Source organism: Pagrus pagrus, assembly GCF_965226575.1.
Source record: "Pagrus pagrus genome assembly, chromosome: 4".
Lineage (NCBI taxonomy): Eukaryota > Metazoa > Chordata > Actinopteri > Spariformes > Sparidae > Pagrus > Pagrus pagrus.
The window spans coordinates 9,141,017-9,158,184 of NC_140188.1; the positions used below are offsets into that span (position 1 = coordinate 9,141,017).

General features: G+C 36.6%; 3 protein-coding genes across 3 annotated transcripts; all 3 read left to right on the top strand.

The window, feature by feature from the left end:
* Window positions 1–1,995: 1,995 nt before the first annotated feature.
* LOC311255751 (odorant receptor 131-2-like) lies at window positions 1,996–2,575 on the top strand (the record flags this gene model as incomplete). Its single annotated transcript, XM_084350400.1, has 2 exons — window positions 1,996–2,182; window positions 2,439–2,575. 2 exons carry the CDS (start codon window positions 1,996–1,998, stop codon window positions 2,573–2,575), a joined length of 324 nt encoding a protein of 107 aa, XP_084206526.1.
* Window positions 2,576–6,370: 3,795 nt separating this feature from the next.
* On the top strand, window positions 6,371–8,715 carry LOC311255752 (odorant receptor 131-2-like; the record flags this gene model as incomplete). The annotated part of the gene is made up of 2 exons (XM_084350401.1): window positions 6,371–7,188; window positions 8,709–8,715. The coding sequence occupies 2 exons, from the start codon at window positions 6,371–6,373 to the stop codon at window positions 8,713–8,715; spliced, it is 825 nt and encodes a 274-aa protein (XP_084206527.1).
* Window positions 8,716–9,567: 852 nt separating this feature from the next.
* LOC311255753 (odorant receptor 131-2-like) lies at window positions 9,568–15,788 on the top strand (the record flags this gene model as incomplete). Its single annotated transcript, XM_084350402.1, has 2 exons — window positions 9,568–10,011; window positions 15,309–15,788. 2 exons carry the CDS (start codon window positions 9,568–9,570, stop codon window positions 15,786–15,788), a joined length of 924 nt encoding a protein of 307 aa, XP_084206528.1.
* Between the last annotated feature and the right edge of the window lie 1,380 nt (window positions 15,789–17,168).

Sequence of the window (17,168 nt, forward strand, 5' to 3'; positions counted from 1 at the left end):
CTGGTGGTCAAAACAGCAACATTACCTTGTGCTCAGCCATGCTGCAGATAACATAAGACGAGCCCAGCACAAGGACACAAATGAATATAGATAAAAAAAAATAATTGAGTAAATAATAAATAAAGAATAAAAAGTAATTGTCAACAGAAATAATTAAAAACAATATAAGAATTGAAAGAAAAACAGAAACTATACAAGAGCAATTAAACTCAAATTACAAGGTAACTTGTACAGTACTATGTCAAGCAGAGTGTAGAGGGATGGGTATACATTGTGTTAGTATCTGGTATTAAATGTACCAAAGTATGTATTTAAATATATAAAATTATTGACTAGTTATTGGAATCACAGTTTGTTTTTTTGTTTTTTTATCTTTTTGCTTATCGAATAAAAAATAATAAATATGTGCTACTTTACCTAGTTACATTCCATCGATGATATTTATACTTAGTGTACTCAGTGTTTATCTGTATTAATATAGCAATAAGATGTACTTGATTATGAATAAAACATATAAACATATTAACATAATATAGCATGATTTAGTCCAGTATGACATTGTATGAGATATAAAATATTGTATATAAGTTGAAATATAGTATAACTTAATATAAAGGCTAGTATATTATGTAAAACATAATACGTTATTTGTATTTTTCTTATGTTCAATATTTGCGAACCAGTTAAAATCAGTTTGTCTGCTCAATAACAACCTGTCATGGCCTGAGGGTATTTTTAAAGTCTCAGTAATGTTTTGCACAAAATGCACAAAAAATGTAATGCAAACAAAGATATTTTGTCTGAATGCTAAGATAGACCTTTCTGTTCCCTTCTCCTCTCTGTGTGGTGAGTTGTGTTTATCAGGAAATCAAACCTCAGAGAATTGTAACCAAAATTATATAAAACTAAACTAATGTCAAGATTTGACATAGAGTGGTCTATATATGATAAACCGGGGATAGTTGTTTATATACCAGTTGTAAATAAATGTGAGAATTTGTTGAAATGATATATGAGTTAAAAGAAGAAAAGTGAGAAAGGGGTGGGGATATATAGGTTTTACTTCTACCTACTCCTTTTTAGACACTGGTACTTCATCACTGCTTGCAGTTTTAATTATCTTTTTTCTTTCTTTTTTTTGTTGCCATGTTTGCATCAAGACCACGGCTGTACCAACACACTGGCCTCATTGGAACAAATGAGAACGCACTGCCATTGTTGATGTGAATGCTGCCTGAATGTACCGTTATAAATAATCTTAAGTACAAATATAACAAAGATAAATAAAATACATGTTATTTAAAGTTTTGTGAACAGTGTTGAACTCTTAACAAACTTTGACAGATGCATTAATCATTAGCCAAGTCAACATCAACAGAGCAGTCTTTAAATAATTAATGATGCCATTAACTATCTCTCTTAATTAGTTTCACTGGAGTTTGTTATGACACTCAGGGATACAGATGAGTGGCTAATTATCACCATTACAACAAAGAAAACATCTGATGATGAAAAACAAGCCACCGCCCTGACTGTGAGTGGGATATCCCCTTGTGATGTCTCAGAGTTAATTATCAGAAGTTCAGGCTTCACTGTGCAGCAAAGCGTGAAAGTTTAATAAATTTACTCAGTTACATTAAAATTACATTTTATTTGACATTTTTTGACATTTACTCTTTTTCCACAGAGAAATAAGTGTATTTATGACATTTGAACCTATTTAAGTCACTTTATTCTCTGTGTGTACTCATGTATTCACTGTATGTGTCTTGTTTAAAGGGGCAAATTGTACAGTCACAGTCAGATCCTTCTGTATTTAGTCACAATGTTAAAACATATGGCTGACAATAACTAAGTCGCTTTATGATGATAGCAACTTTTATGAAGGATGTATTTTACACAACCATGCGCTACATCTTATTCGCTAATACATTGTTGATTCTACTTGTGACTAATCTCTTGGTTATATTTCACAATCAGGATAATCAAGTACAGATGTGGTTATGTCTAATCGTGTTTCCTGTGTCGTCTCTGTACTTTTTCGCCACACCAGTTACTCTGACAGCAATGAATCAGGAGCGCTACGTGGCTATTTGCCTGCCCCTGCGCCATGCAGCGCTGTGCTCCACACGCAACGCTCTGTGCTGTATCCTCATCATTCACGGCCTCAGCTCTGTACCCCGTGTTGCTGTGTCCAGGTTCTTTGCATATGTCAGCCTAAATTTTTACAAAAACAAGATCTGCACTGTGGAGGTGGTCGTCTTGCATAGTTGACAGCGTCATCCTAGGTCAGCTTTCAGCGATCATGTTTATTACTATTGTATTCTCATATGTTAAAATAATTTAAAAAAGAGCCAAAGCTGCATCGGGAAAGAAAAACAAGAAGAAGCAGAAGCTGCTCTCCTTCAGATAAATCTTCTGTTATTCTTTTATATTAGGGGACATCAATTTTATAATGTTTGTTCTTGTTGCAAGATGTCTGAGTCCTCTTGTTTATGGCCTCAGGGATGAAAAGTGTTTTCTTGCACTAAAATACAAAAATTACTGTTTATTGTACATGCACGTGAATGAATGAATTACATTGCCAAGATTGGTAAAATGTACAAGCATTAACTTCAAACAGAATATCTTACAGTCTCTCAGTCATATTGGCACCCATCTGACAAGAAAACTGGTTAATCCATCCATCATGCTTCATCCACATGGTGTGGGAATGGCTATTTGTTGCACATTTCTGGCCATCTTTAGGTTTTAGTGACATGTATTGACAATTATTGGATGGATTGCCATGACATTTGGTACAGATATGCATGCTTCCTTTCATGAATATCTAATTCTAACAAAATTTTAACAAAACTTTGTTGGACTCCTGACTTTTCCTTAAGGGCATTCTGCAGTGGAATATCTCAACAAATTTCTTAATGGATTGCAACAAAATCTTGACATTCGTAGTTTCCAGGTATTCTGATGGGTCTGATTTCTCCTCTAGGTCCACCAGCACCTAGAAAAAACACCCCACTGACATTGATGATCTGACCTTACTTCAAGAGGTTGACATTTTTTAATTTTTTATTATTAAAATATAATTACTTCATTGATTTCTGTGTCATCCGGTACAGACATTTGTGGTCCCCTGAATTGTAAAAACGTATCCCCTAATATTTCATGGCGCACCATTGAGTCAAAATGTGTGGTTTTCAATAATTTGGTTTCAAACTAAATACCTATGAAACCAAGCACATTCCCGTTAGCTTCAGCTTTGGTTCGGGTTTAGGGATAATCAGGAAATTTTACACACTACCACACTAACATGCTAGCAATATCATCCAGAGCATCTTAGCATGCTGATGTGAGCGTTAGCCCAAAGCACTGCCTTGTCTAAGTACAAATTCAGTGCTCTTTCTTGTTTGTATAATGTGTTGTTTTAGTGGTTGGTTGCAAAATTTGTATGGAAATGAGAAATTAAATAACATTTCATCTGACTGTATAAATATATACTTGATCCAAGCATGTTGATCATAGTTTTGATAACAACACAGAATGCTTACAGAAACTTTCGACAAGCCAATACTTTTCCAACATTAAAAACTTATGTCCTCCATCTTTCATCAGAGCAAAAATCAACAAAGGACAGTCTAAATAATTAATGAAGCAATTAAGATTCCTAAATCGGTTTCACAGGAGTTCATTTGCCATGAGGGAACACTGTTGATCGGCTCATTAGCACTGCTGCTCTGTTTTTCGAGTCTAAATCCATACGGAGAAAAACAAAGCAAAAATAAAATTACCCATCATATTGGACATCCTTTTGAATTTCTTCTGCCGCATAATGGACAGGCCTTCACAAAACTGCATCTGGAAAGAGTAAAATGGCAACATGGAGAGGGCCCAGTAAAGTTTCTCCTGCTTCTATATTACATTCAGATGTGGTGTCAGTTTATAGAGGCTGCCATACGGTTTAATGTCTCAAAACAAAACATGACTGCGTGAGGACGTTCTCTGAACTGTAGCAATTTAAAGTTTCGAAACGTAACACATTGCTGCTGTAGTCAACAAACAACTTACTCTTAAAGCGCCGTTATGTAGGAATTTGTACTTTTGCGATTTTAGGGCCCCCAACCTTTTGAGTGGAACACAAGTTGTCGGATGTTATGTAACGTACAGTTCAACAGCAACACGTCCAGTTTGGCATCTGTTGTGTGGCCTTTGATTTAGCTGTCGCTGTCCTTTCCTCCGTCAACGTCCTCTTTGGTTTCTTCACCTCTGTCATGATTTCCTGAGATAGCCATGTAGACACATACAATCCCCAGCGCTGCTCCGAACAGACTCAGCTGACAGAGCTAACTTGCTGCTACTGTATGGTATGCAGCAGTTACAGGTTGCATTTAGGAAACTCCGTAAATCACAGCGAGATGAGGCAGATCCAGTCTCACCAAAATCAGTAATAGTTGGTGCTGTGAGCAGTGTAAAGCCTTAAGCACGGCTCTTCTAGACTTCTACAGTAGATGCTTAATCCACTACCTGAAGTTACAAACATAGGATAGGGGGACTGCCATCATTTACTCAATTATCAGTCAGTGTACCATCAAAATGATTTTGAAGCTTTTATTTTAAGCTAAAATAGCAACATAATGCTGCTTTATTGTCTGGAAAATAAGGGCTGGGGATAGACAGATTATCAGCCTGATCGATTACCGGAGCCGATTTTTGGCATTTTTCCGATCATTGTTATCAGTGATTTTCTGTCAGATAGCCAATAAAAAAAAAATTCATTTAAAAATGTGCTTCTTTGGCTCTGATGCAGCTTCCCCTCACACAATGCCCCACCCACAACACAATCTGATTAATAACACATCACAATTATAGTGTAAACTCTTAATGGAAGGGAGGTCCATGCAGTAACAAACAAACAAATAATTTATAAAAGATAACTCAACAGAAGCAAACTATGAGGTGTAAAGTCAGTAGTGAAAGGTGGGTGTTGGGTGCAATGAAACTGTGGGTCCTAACCTTAACTATGTAATATGAACCAAGGTTAACTAAACATAATCACAACCTAAACAAAACCAAAATGGAGTGCCCAAAAAGGCACCAGCCTTCCAGGTGGGAGAGAGGGAGCCATCTTGGAATCACCCGGCTTATAAAGGCTCTAAACAGGTGACACCAATCCCTTAACAAGGTATGTGGGAATAGGGGAGGACAGACAGGAAAGGGACAACACAGATACTGGCCTAAGGCCTAGGGCCGTCGCAGTTATCAGTCTCCTTGATTTCTAATAATTAGTATTGGTATTGAAAAAGCCATATCGTTCAAGTGCTCGGCACCACGACATGATCACTGTGATCGGCACATAGGTGAAATAAGAGACATAACATAGGAGATTATGGCTAAATTTCAGATTTTTCTTTTGTGAACACAGTTGTTAGCAAGATGTGTGGTGATGAGGTCATGTATCTATTTTGTAGCTACACACTGTATGTTGGATTAATAACAATATGACGAAGGTGAAACAAAGTAAACTTTTAGTGATTACTGTAAGATCGGATACAAGGCAGCTTCTTTCTTCAAGTCTAACTTCATCTCCATTCAGCACACCGCCACAAAAAATATCTTTCTTTATCTTATCTTTATCTTTATTATCTTAATTTTTTCTAGTCGAAGTGGGCATATAAAAACTGACTTTGGGCAAATGGATTTCTGTCCCATTTCCCCTGTTGGGCAAAACAAGGTTTTGGCAAAACAGCTTAGAGAGGGAACTTTTTAAAATAATAGTTCGCATCATAATGAAAATAACAACAATAATAATAATAATACATTTTATTTATGTAGTGCTTTTCATGATACACAAAGCCACATCACATCATTTTGAAAGGAAACCAATAAATCATATAATGTATAAATAAATATACTGTACTGTTGTACTGTGGCTTACAAGTCAGGTTAGAATAAGGGTCAGTCAGGGGCCATGACAGTAATGGTGGCTTACAACCCAGATATGTCTACAGGTGAGAGACAACAGGCAGAAAGTGTCAATGACGACACTGTGGTGAGCGAACTTTAAATAGCTTTTACCCTCCTTGTAGTGGAGTCACTCCTATAAAGTCTTCATACAGAGCCTTCGCTCAGAACAAAGGCCGAACAGACATCTGTCTTTGGAAATCAGTGCCACAATGCTGTGCCATTGCAGGGAAACAGTTAGTGTTTTTGTGAGGATCACATTGTCTTTCGATAGATGATGATTTAACACTTGGCTGTACCGCAACAACTTGTGTATGTGCCTAGAGAAGTGATGGAGGACAACAACTCATGGGTTGGTGGTGAGGTGAGACAGATCAGTGACCAGGTGATTTCTGTGCAGCTCCTGGTCATGATGTTTCTTGGCATCAACTGTTTGCTCATCCTGACCTTTTTCAAGAAGAATTCCTTCTACACAATTACACGCTACATCTTATTTGCTGTTACACTTCTGTCTGATAGCTTTTTATTACTCATATCTAATATTCTGTACCTCTTGGTCTGTTTTAATTTTACCATACACGTTTGGTTATGTATCAATATTACAATGGTAGTGATTCTGTATTCGATGGTCACACCAGTTACTCTGACAGCAATGACCTTGGAGCGATATGTTGCCATTTGCATGCCCCTGCGCCATGCAGAGCTGTGCTCCCAACGCATCCATGTGCACTGCATCTTCATCATTCACGGCCTCAGCTCTGTACCCTGCATTGCTATTTTTTCCTCTTTCTTTGCATCAGCCTCTCTTAGCTTGTACAAACAACACAGGATATGCACTCCGCAGATTTACATTTTGCACAGATGGCAGGATCACATATGGTCAACTGTACAACAGTTTTACTTCTTGGTTATGGTAATCATCATTGTATTCTGTTATGTCAAAATAATGAAAGTGGCCAAAACGGCATCCGGAGAGAATAAAAAGTCAACATGGAAAGGTCTCAGAACAGTAATTCTTCATGGTTTCCAGCTGCTGCTCTGTCTCATCCAGCTATGGATCCCATTCATACAGAGTTACGCATATCAGACTAGTTCAAGTTTATTTATTAATGTAAAGTATTTTAACTATGTATTGTTTTATCTTACTCCAAAATGTCTGAGTCCTCTGATTTATGGGCTCAGGGATGATAATCTTCTTCATGCACTGAAAAACTATGCCTTCTTTGACTTGTATAAAAGAAATATTTTGCAAAGTAGACTAGTAGTTTTTAACAGAAAAAATGCACAATGCACTTAAAGTGAATTGCAACCATAGTGAGTCACTTTTTTTAACATGAGAATTTCAAGAATGTTTTATTTCTAACTGGTTTATTGTAACAAGCCCTACCAATAACAAACTTTAATAGTTGTGATAGTTTTGATGTTACATCTGTGTTGTGTGCTTCTAAGAACAAGACAAAGCTCTTTTTCTGCATCTTTTGACAGTGGATCAGTTTGAAATATTGCAGGATGTTCAGTAAGGGAACATGAAAAAGCAGTGAGCTGTCACATAAGGAGCTGCAGGGGACAGACTCAGGCCATGTGCTGCATAAAATCAGCTCAAGGTTGTTCACAGAAAGATTGAAAGAGGCCAATTAGCCAACTGCCTTACTTCTTTATCAAAACAATATATTTTATGGTATTGTACCACTTTTTTTGTGTGTAAAAAGCTTGCGACACTTCAATGTTGCAAACTGAGATATCTATTATAGTTCTTTCATCTACATCCTGACACTGCAATACAAACAAACTGTGAAGTTCTTGTATTTTTCCTACTAGTGAGGATGCTGACTTTTTTTTTTTTTAACACACAAAATAAATTTAGGATTTGCCTGAACTTCCCTAAAACACTGAAATACTCAATCTGTTCCTAATTTATTCAAATACAAAATGGACTGTCTATAAGCACAGCCTTGAGCCTTCTATCAATTCAAATAACATTACCTTTACCTTTATTTAGTGAATAACTATATATTGTCGATGCTCCATTGTTTGTCCGCACAATATGCTGCACAATTTGGATGTGTGCCTGTTTCATTTAGTGCGCCTGATGTACAAAGTACAGTAGTCCTGCAGTGACACATACACAAAAAATACATCAAAGCCTGATACCGGTACAAATACTTCTCATCACGAACACACACCAGTTTTTAAAAGCAATGTAATGTTAAGTGAAAGTGCATACATACAATAATTATCATGATATATATAAAAATCTGCATTTATTTTCAATAGCTTCCAGGTCATGTGACCAATCGACTCAAAATCAATGCCAAACTATGTTCCTGCACTGGCAAATTGGAATTGTGGACTTTGCAGGGGTCAATAATAAAGATTGCCTGATTGCCTGGGGCAAGTAAAGTGCCACGTCAGTCTAGCAAATCTGGCAACTGACTTTCATGATTGGGCAAGTGGATTAAAAGAATCAAACACGTTGTTTTTTCCTGGAGTTCATGATGAAAGGGGCAAAGGAGTCAGCCAGCTTGATTCTCTCTTATCTGTTGTGCACATGAAAATGGCGGCTGGTAAAGACATCATGAGCTGAAAAACCAGCGAGGTCAGCATTTTTTAATTTTGCAACAATCTTGTTGCTTTGCAAATATGACACACTTTGTTCTTGTTTTCATCCATTAACTTAATTAAATCAGCTACAAGGAACTCTATTTTTTTGTTGATTGTTGCACTAACTGATTTTTCTTTTGTGAACACAGTTGTTAGCAGGATGTGTAGTGATGAGGTTATGTATCTATTTTGTAGCTATGTAGGATTAATAACAATGTGATGAAGGTGAAACAAACTAAACTTTTAGTGATGTACTGTACGATCGGATACAGGGCAGCTTCTTTCTTGAAGTGTGACTTCATCTTCAGCACACCGCCACAAAAATATCTATTTCTTTATTTTAAGGAAAGATTAAACATGAAAATTACTTCTAGTGTTTGTTTTAGTCTAATTTGTGAAGTGGGCATATAAAAACTGACTTTGGGCAAATGGATTTCTGTCCCATTTCCACTGTTGGGCAAAAAAAAAAAAATGTCTTGGTAAAACAGCCTGGAGAGGCAACTTTTTAAAATAATAGTTCGCATCATAATGATAATAACAACAATAATAATAATAATACATTTTTATTTATATGGTGCTTTTCATGATACAAAAAGGCACATCACATCATTTTGAAAGGAAACCAATAAATCATATAATCTATAAATAAATATACTGTACTGTTGTACTGTGGCTTACAAGTCAGGTTAGGATAAGGGTCAGTCAGGGGCCATGACAGTAATGGTGGCTTACAACCCAAATATGTCTACAGATGAGAGAACGAGCAGAAAGCGAAAATGACGACACTGTGGTGAGCGAACTTTAATAAGCTGTTACTCTCCTTGTAGTGGAGTCACTCCTCAGAACAAAGGCCGAACAGACATCTGTCTTTGGAAATCAGTGCCACAATGCTGTGCCATTGAGGGGAAACAGTTAGTGCATTGTGATGAGGATCACATTGTCTTTCGATAGATGACAATCTAACACGTGGCTGTACCTCAACAACTTGTGTATGTGCCTAGAAGACTGATGGAGGACAACAACTCATGGGTTGGTGGTGAGGTGAGACAGATCAATGACCGGGCGATTTCTGTGCAGCTCCTGGTCATGATGTTTCTTGGCATCAACTGTTTGCTCATCCTGACCTTTTTCAAGAAGAAGTCCTTCTACACAATTACACGCTACATCTTATTTGCTGTTACACTTCTGTCTGATAGCTTGATATTAGTCATATCTGATATTCAGTACCTCTTGGCCTATTTTAATTTTACCATGCAAGTTTGGTTATGTATCAGTATTTCAATTGTAGTGGTTGTGTATTCGATGGTCACACCAGTTACTCTGACAGCAATGACCTTGGAGCGTTATGTTGCCATTTGCATGCCCCTGCGCCATGCAGAGCTGTGCTCCCAACGTATCCATGTCCATTGCATCCTCATCATTCACGGCCTCAGTTCTATACCCTGCATTGTTGTTTTTTCCTCTTTCTTTGCATCAGCCTCTCTTAGCTTGTACAAACAACACAGGATATGCTCTATGCAGATATACATTTCGCACAGAGGGCAGGATCACATATGGTCAACTGTACAACAGTTTTACTTCTTGATTATGGTAATCATCATTGCATTCTGTTATGTTAAAATAATTAAGGTGGCCAAAACGGCATCCGGAGAGAATAAAAAGTCAACATGGAAAGGTCTCAGAACAGTAATTCTTCATGGTTTCCAGCTGCTGCTCTGTCTCATCCAGCTATGGACCCCATTCATAGAGAGTTACGTATATCAGATTAGTTCCACTTTATTTGTGAATGTAAGGTTTTTTAACTATGTATTGTTTTTTCTTACTCCAAAATGTCTGAGTCCTCTGATATATGGGCTCAGGGATGATAACTTTTTTCATGCACTGAAAAACTATGCCTTCTTTGACTTGTATAAAAGAAATATTTTGCAAAGTAGACTAGTAGTTTTTAACAGAAAAAATGCACAATGCACTTTAAAAAAGTGACTCACTATGGTTGCAATTCACTTAAACATGAGAATTTTAAGAATGTTTTATTTCTAACTGGTTTATTGTAACAAGCCCTACTAATAACAAACTTTAATAGCTATGATAGCTTTGATGTTACATCTGTGTTGTATGCTTCTAAGAACAAGACAACGCTCTTTTTCTGAATCTTTTGACAGTGGATCAGTTTGAAATATTGCGGGAAGTTCAGTATGGGAACATGAAAAAGCAGTGAGCTGTCACATAAGGAGCTGCAGGGGACAGACTCAGGCCATGTGCTGCATGAAATCAGCTCAAGGTTGTTCACAGAAAGCTTGTGAAATGTGAAAGCAAGTGAAAATGCTGACTTCTTTCAACACACAAAATAATCCCTAAATAATCTCTAAAAGAATGAAATACTCAAACTGTTCCTTATTTATTCAAGTACAAAATGGACTGTCTATAAGCACAATAGATTGAAGCAGTTTGCCTTGTGGTCCAAAAATGGGCATTCTTCAAGTACATATTCAATAAACAGATATGAGACAGGTATTGATCCTCAGATGTCACTCTCCCCCAGACAGAAAATACTGTGAGGGTTTTCTCCCTAAATGTTAAAGTAAAGATATCAGTAACATGACACTGAGAGGACTGAGCAACTCTGGTGAAGTGAACAATGAACGTATGGTATTCTAATTTATATTTTACTTTGTATATGTTACACAACAGATTTTAAACAATATGACACAAGGCCTTTTGTCCTGAACCTGTTTCAAGCTTGACTGGTACAATCACTCCCTGTGAAAGATAGCTTTAGAAGAATAACAGATTAACAGTTTAATCATTTCTGCACAAATTCCATTCCACCCAGTTCATTTTATGTCATTATTTAAGTTTCTATCTAATTCATTTCATGTTGTTGTATGTTATTATTTTTTGAAATGTGCATTTTACTCACAATTTATCTACTTAACATTTATTATCTTTGTCAAAGAAACAATTTATTTGTAGTTGACTGTTCTGCACTTTTGCACACTTCATATTAAAATAGTTGACTTGTTCACAGTAAATGCATTGCCTGCTGGTTTATTTTGTTACTTTCCAGCTCACCAGTAAGCCATGGTAATGGTTGTGTGAGATGTACAATTTATTTATTTATTTATTTATTTATTTCGGCATGTTATTAGACAGTCATCATCATACATCGTCTTAGTTAAAATAAGGTAGTACACATGGCCGAAAGGGAAAGCGGGAGAAGCAGATGCTTATCTAGTCCCGCCCCCATTACCCACAGAATACATTATTTCCACAAATTATATTTCTTTTGTATTTTGACGTACATGTTACAGCAGCATGCAGTGAACAGAGCTGCAGTCCAGCTCTAGACAGTCAACAGACTACGTGTGTGTCTGCACAGTGTCTATATTGGACGAACGATGGAGCATGGACAATATATAGTTAATATTGGCGGTGCTGAGGTGTGTGGTGCGTTTAGCTGAGGGCGAGAGGCCCCAAATCAAATTCTGCTTAGGGCCCCATAAAGCCTTACGCCAACTCTGGATCAATATATTGTATAAATAAATATACTGTACTGTTCTACTGTGGCTTACAAGTCAGGTTAGGGTAAGGGTCAGTCAGAGGTTATGACAGAAATGTTGGCTTACAACCCAGATAGGTCTACAGATAGCCTCTGAGAGGATGAGCAGAAAGCGTCAATGACAACACTGTGGTGAGCAAACTTTAATTAGCTGTTACTCTCCTTGCAGTGGAGTCACTCCTATAAAGTCTTCATACAGAGCCTTCACTCAGAACAAAAGCCGAACAGACATCTGTCTTTGGAAATCAGTGCCACAATGCTTTGCCATTGCAAGAAAACAGTTAGTGTTTCTGTGATGAGGATCACATTGTCTTTTGACGGATGATGATTTAACACTTGGCTGTACCTGTCCTCTTTCTTTGCATCAGCCTCTCTTAGCTTGTACAAACAACACAGGATATGCACTCCGCAGATTTAGATTTTGCACAGATGGCAGGATCACATATGGTCAACTGTACAACAGTTTTACTTCTTGATTATGGTAATCATCATTGTATTCTGTTATATTAAAATAATGAAAGTGGCCAAAATGGCATCTGGAGAGAATAAAAAGTCAACATGGAAAGGTCTCAGAACAGTAATTCTTCATGGTTTCCAGCTGCTGCTCTGTCTCATCCAGCTATGGGTCCCATTCATACAGACTTACGCATATCAGATTAGTTCAAGTTTATTTATTAATGTAAAGTATTTTAACTATGTATTGTTTTATCTTACTCCAAAATGTCTGAGTCCTCTGATATATGGGCTCAGGGATGATAATTTTCTTCTTGCACTGAAAAACTATGCCTTCTTTGACTTGTATAAAAAAAATATTTTGCAAAGTAGACTAGTAGTTTTTAACAGAAAAAATGCACAATGCACTTAAAAAAATGACTCACTATGGTTGCAATTCACTTAAACATGAGAATTTCAAGAATGTTTTATTGTAACAAGCCCTACTAATAACAACTTAAGTAGTTGTGATAGTTGTGATGTTACATCTGTGTTGTATGCTTCTAAGAACGAGACAACGCTCTTTTTCTGAATCTTTTGACAGTGGATCAGTTTGAAATATTGCAGGAAGTTCAGAAATGGAACATGAAAAAGCAGTGAGCTGTCACATAAGGAGCTGCAGGGGACAGACTCAGGCCATGTGCTGCATAAAATCAGATCAAGGTTGTTCACCGAAAGATTGAAAGAGGCCAATTAGCCTACTGCCTTACTTCTTTATCAAAACAATATATTTTATGATATTGTACCACTTTTTTTGTGTGTAAAAAGCTTGTGACACTTCAATGCTGCAAACTGAGATATCTATTATAGTTCTTTCATCTACATCCTGACACTGCAATACAAACAAACTGTGAAGTTCTTGTATTTTTCCTACTAGTGAAGATGCTGACTTTTTTTTTTAACACACAAAATAAATTTAGGATTTTCCTGAACTTTCCTAAATCATTGAAATACTCAATCTGTTCCTAATTTATTCAAATACAAAATGGACTGTACATAAGCACAACAGATTGAGCCTTCTATCAATTCAAATAAAATTACCTTTACCTTTATTTAGTGAATAACTATATATTGTCCATGCTCCGTTGTTTGTCCATTGTACATCTCACACAACCATTACCATGGCTTACTGGTGAGCTGGAAAGTAACAAAATAAACCAGCAGACAATGTATTTACTGTGAACAAGTCAACTATTTTAATATGAAATGTGCAAAAGTGCAGAACAGTCAACTACAAATAAATTGTTTAAAAGTAAGTAAAATGTGAGTAAAATGCAAATGTAAAAAAAATATATATATACAACAATATGAAATAAATTAAACAGAAACTTAAAAAATGACATAAATGAACTGGTTGAATGAATCTGTCAGTCCATTTAAATAATAACAAAATATTTTGTTTTTCTTTTGTATGATTACCACTTATAAAACATATCACACAGTGATAGCAACCGCTTAGTTCACTTATTGCTTGGGCCGGCCATAACTGAATTAATCTCGTCACTGTTTATGTGTACAAATTAATGCAACGCTACAAATGCCTTCGAGGAGAGGCTGTTGACTGTTACAGCTGGATTTACACCCAACCTTCCTATGTGGCAGTTGGGAACATCTATCAACATGTTTGCATTGGTCATCCAACAGAAAACATATTTATAATTTAAACCTCCAACCTCATGTGTACATAAGATGTGTGACATGAGAAGTTATAATATTTGTGGGAAAACATCTCTACAAAACACGGAGTAAGTAACTATATTTAGTATGGCCATTGAGGTGTGTTGGTGGCAACAGTTGATGATGACAACACTGGTGAGAAACGTTTAGTTTCGTCATAGTTAGTTATAAAGTCCTCATACACAGTCCTCTCTCAGAGGGCTGCACAGAGCTCAGCAGAAGATGTTTATCTACGGGACTCTGTGCCACAATGATGATGATTGAAGCAGGGATGTTTTGTTAAGCTGATGGTTTCATGCCTTTTGACCTTTTAATGTGTTTCTGTCAAATGTATTTTAAGTACAATGAATGTGATATTATACTGATGTGTATCATGTGTGTGTTAATCATCTAAACTTCCACCAGTCACATCTGTGAAATTATTTGTGTGTTGTGCCACAGAAAATCTGGGCATCTTTCTTATACAAATATTTTAGATTATACTGACAGATTTATGAGTTCTTGAATTTTGGATCTGACTTTTGGTTGAAAGAGCTGTGGAAGTGTCTAAACCCTTGATATTTCAGAATATATGGCAGCCAATAACTCTCTGAATGGTGGTAAATCCTCTCTGAAGAACATCAATGGTCGGGTCGTTTTTGTTCAGGTTCTGGTGTTAGTTTTTCTTTGCATCAACTCTTTCCTAATCATGACATTTTTTATGAAGGATTGCTTCTACACAACCATGCGCTACATCTTATTTGCTATGACACTACTGTCTGATTGTCTGTATCTACTCCTGACTGATATCCTGCTCATTTTAAGCTATTTTCATTTTACCATACAAATGTGGTTTTGTCTCATGATATATATTATTTTGTCTCTGTACACTTATTTAACACCAGTTACTTTGACAGCAATGACTCTGGAGCGCCATGTGGCCATTTGCCTGCCCCTGCAGCACTCAGAACTGTGCTCCACACGCAGCTCTATGCACTGTATCCTCTTCATTCACGGCATTAGCTGTTTACCATGCATTGCTGTTCTGTCCATTTTCTTTAAATCTGCAACCCATGGCTTCTACATTCAGAGAAATGTATGCTCTGTGGAAATGTTCATCATTCAAAAGTGGCAGGGTCATCTTCGGTCAGCCATCAGTCAGTTCTACTTCTTACTTATGGTGAGCATTATTGTATTCTGTTATGTTAAAATGATGAAAGTGGCCAAAGCTGCATCTGGAGAGAATAAAAAGTCAACAGGGAAAGGGCTCAGAACAGTAATTCTTCATGCCATCCAGCTGCTGCTCTGTCTCATCCAGCTGTGGTGTCCATTCATAGAAGCTGCTCTGCTTCAGACGAATTTTCTGTTATATATTAATGTCAGGTATTTTAACTACATTGCTTTTATTCTTGCTCCGAGATGTCTTAGTCCTCTCATTTATGGCCTTAGGGACGAAAAGTTTTTAAATGCACTGAAATACTACGCTCTCTGTGGCTTGTATAAAAAACCATTGGATTTTTAAAGTAATGATGTTATGCTTTTAAAATAAATTTCTCGCTTTAATTACATTGTTTGTTTTTTTTCCAAAGAAATGTCATTGAAATGATTCAATAGATCTTTTGGGGGCAAATTGGCATTTGCTCCTCATGAGGGTGTTTGTGATTATTTGCATTGATAAATATCCAGTCTGGTTCCCTGTACACACAACATTAAAGTGACCCTCTTTTTATCCTTTCATTGCTTGTTTTTAGCAAACCTTCATATCGGCAACAAACCAAAATACCAATCATGTGGTGTGTTTCTTTTTTGGCTCAAAGTTGTGTGATTGTAGTAATATTTTAAAACCATTTACAAAAAATATCATATCAATCATAACAACATTTTTAAAAAAAATAAATGTTCTTATGCTGCACAATTTGGATGTGTGCCTGTTTCATTTAGTGCGCCTGATGTACAAAGTACAGTAGTCCCACAGTGACACATACACAAAAAATACATCAAAGCCTGATAACGGTACAAATACTTCTCAACACGAACACACACCAGTTTTTAAAAGCAATGTAATGTTAAGTGAAAGTGCATACATACAATAATTATCATGATATATATAAAAATCTGCATTTATTTTCAATAGCTTCCAGGTCATGTGACCAATCGACTCAAAATCAATGCCAAACTATGTTCCTGCACTGGCACATTGGAATTGTGGACTTTGCAGGGGTCAGTAATAAAGATTGCCTGATTGCCTGGGGCAAGTAAAGTGCCACGTCAGTCTAGCAAATCTGGCAACTGACTTTCATGATTGGGCAAGTGGATAAAAAGAATCAAACACATTGTTTTTTCCTGGAGTTCATGATGAAAGGGGCAAAGGAGTCAGCCAGCTTTATTCTCTCTTATCTGTTGTGCACATGAAAATGGCGGCAGGTAAAGACATCATGAGCTGAAAAACAAACGAGGTTAGCATTTTTTAATTCTGCAACAATCTTGTTGCTTTGCACATATGACACACTTTGTTCTTGTTTTCATCCATTAACTTAATTAAATCAGCTACAAGGAACTCTGTTTTTTTGTTGATTCTTGCACTAACTGATTTTTCTTTTTGTGAACACAGTTGTTAGCAGGATGTGTAGTGATGAGGTCATGTATCTATTTTGTAGCTATGTAGGATTAATAACAATATGATGAAGGTGAAACAAAGTAAACTTTTAGTGATGTACTGTACGATCGGATGCAGGGCAGCTTCTTTCTTGAAGTCTGACTTCATCTTCAGCACACCGCCACAAAAAATATCTATTTCTTTATTTTAAGTAAAGATTAAACATGACACTTACTTCTAGTGTTTGTTTTAGTCGAATTTGTGAAGTGGGCATATAAAAACTGACTTTGGGCAAATGGATTTCTG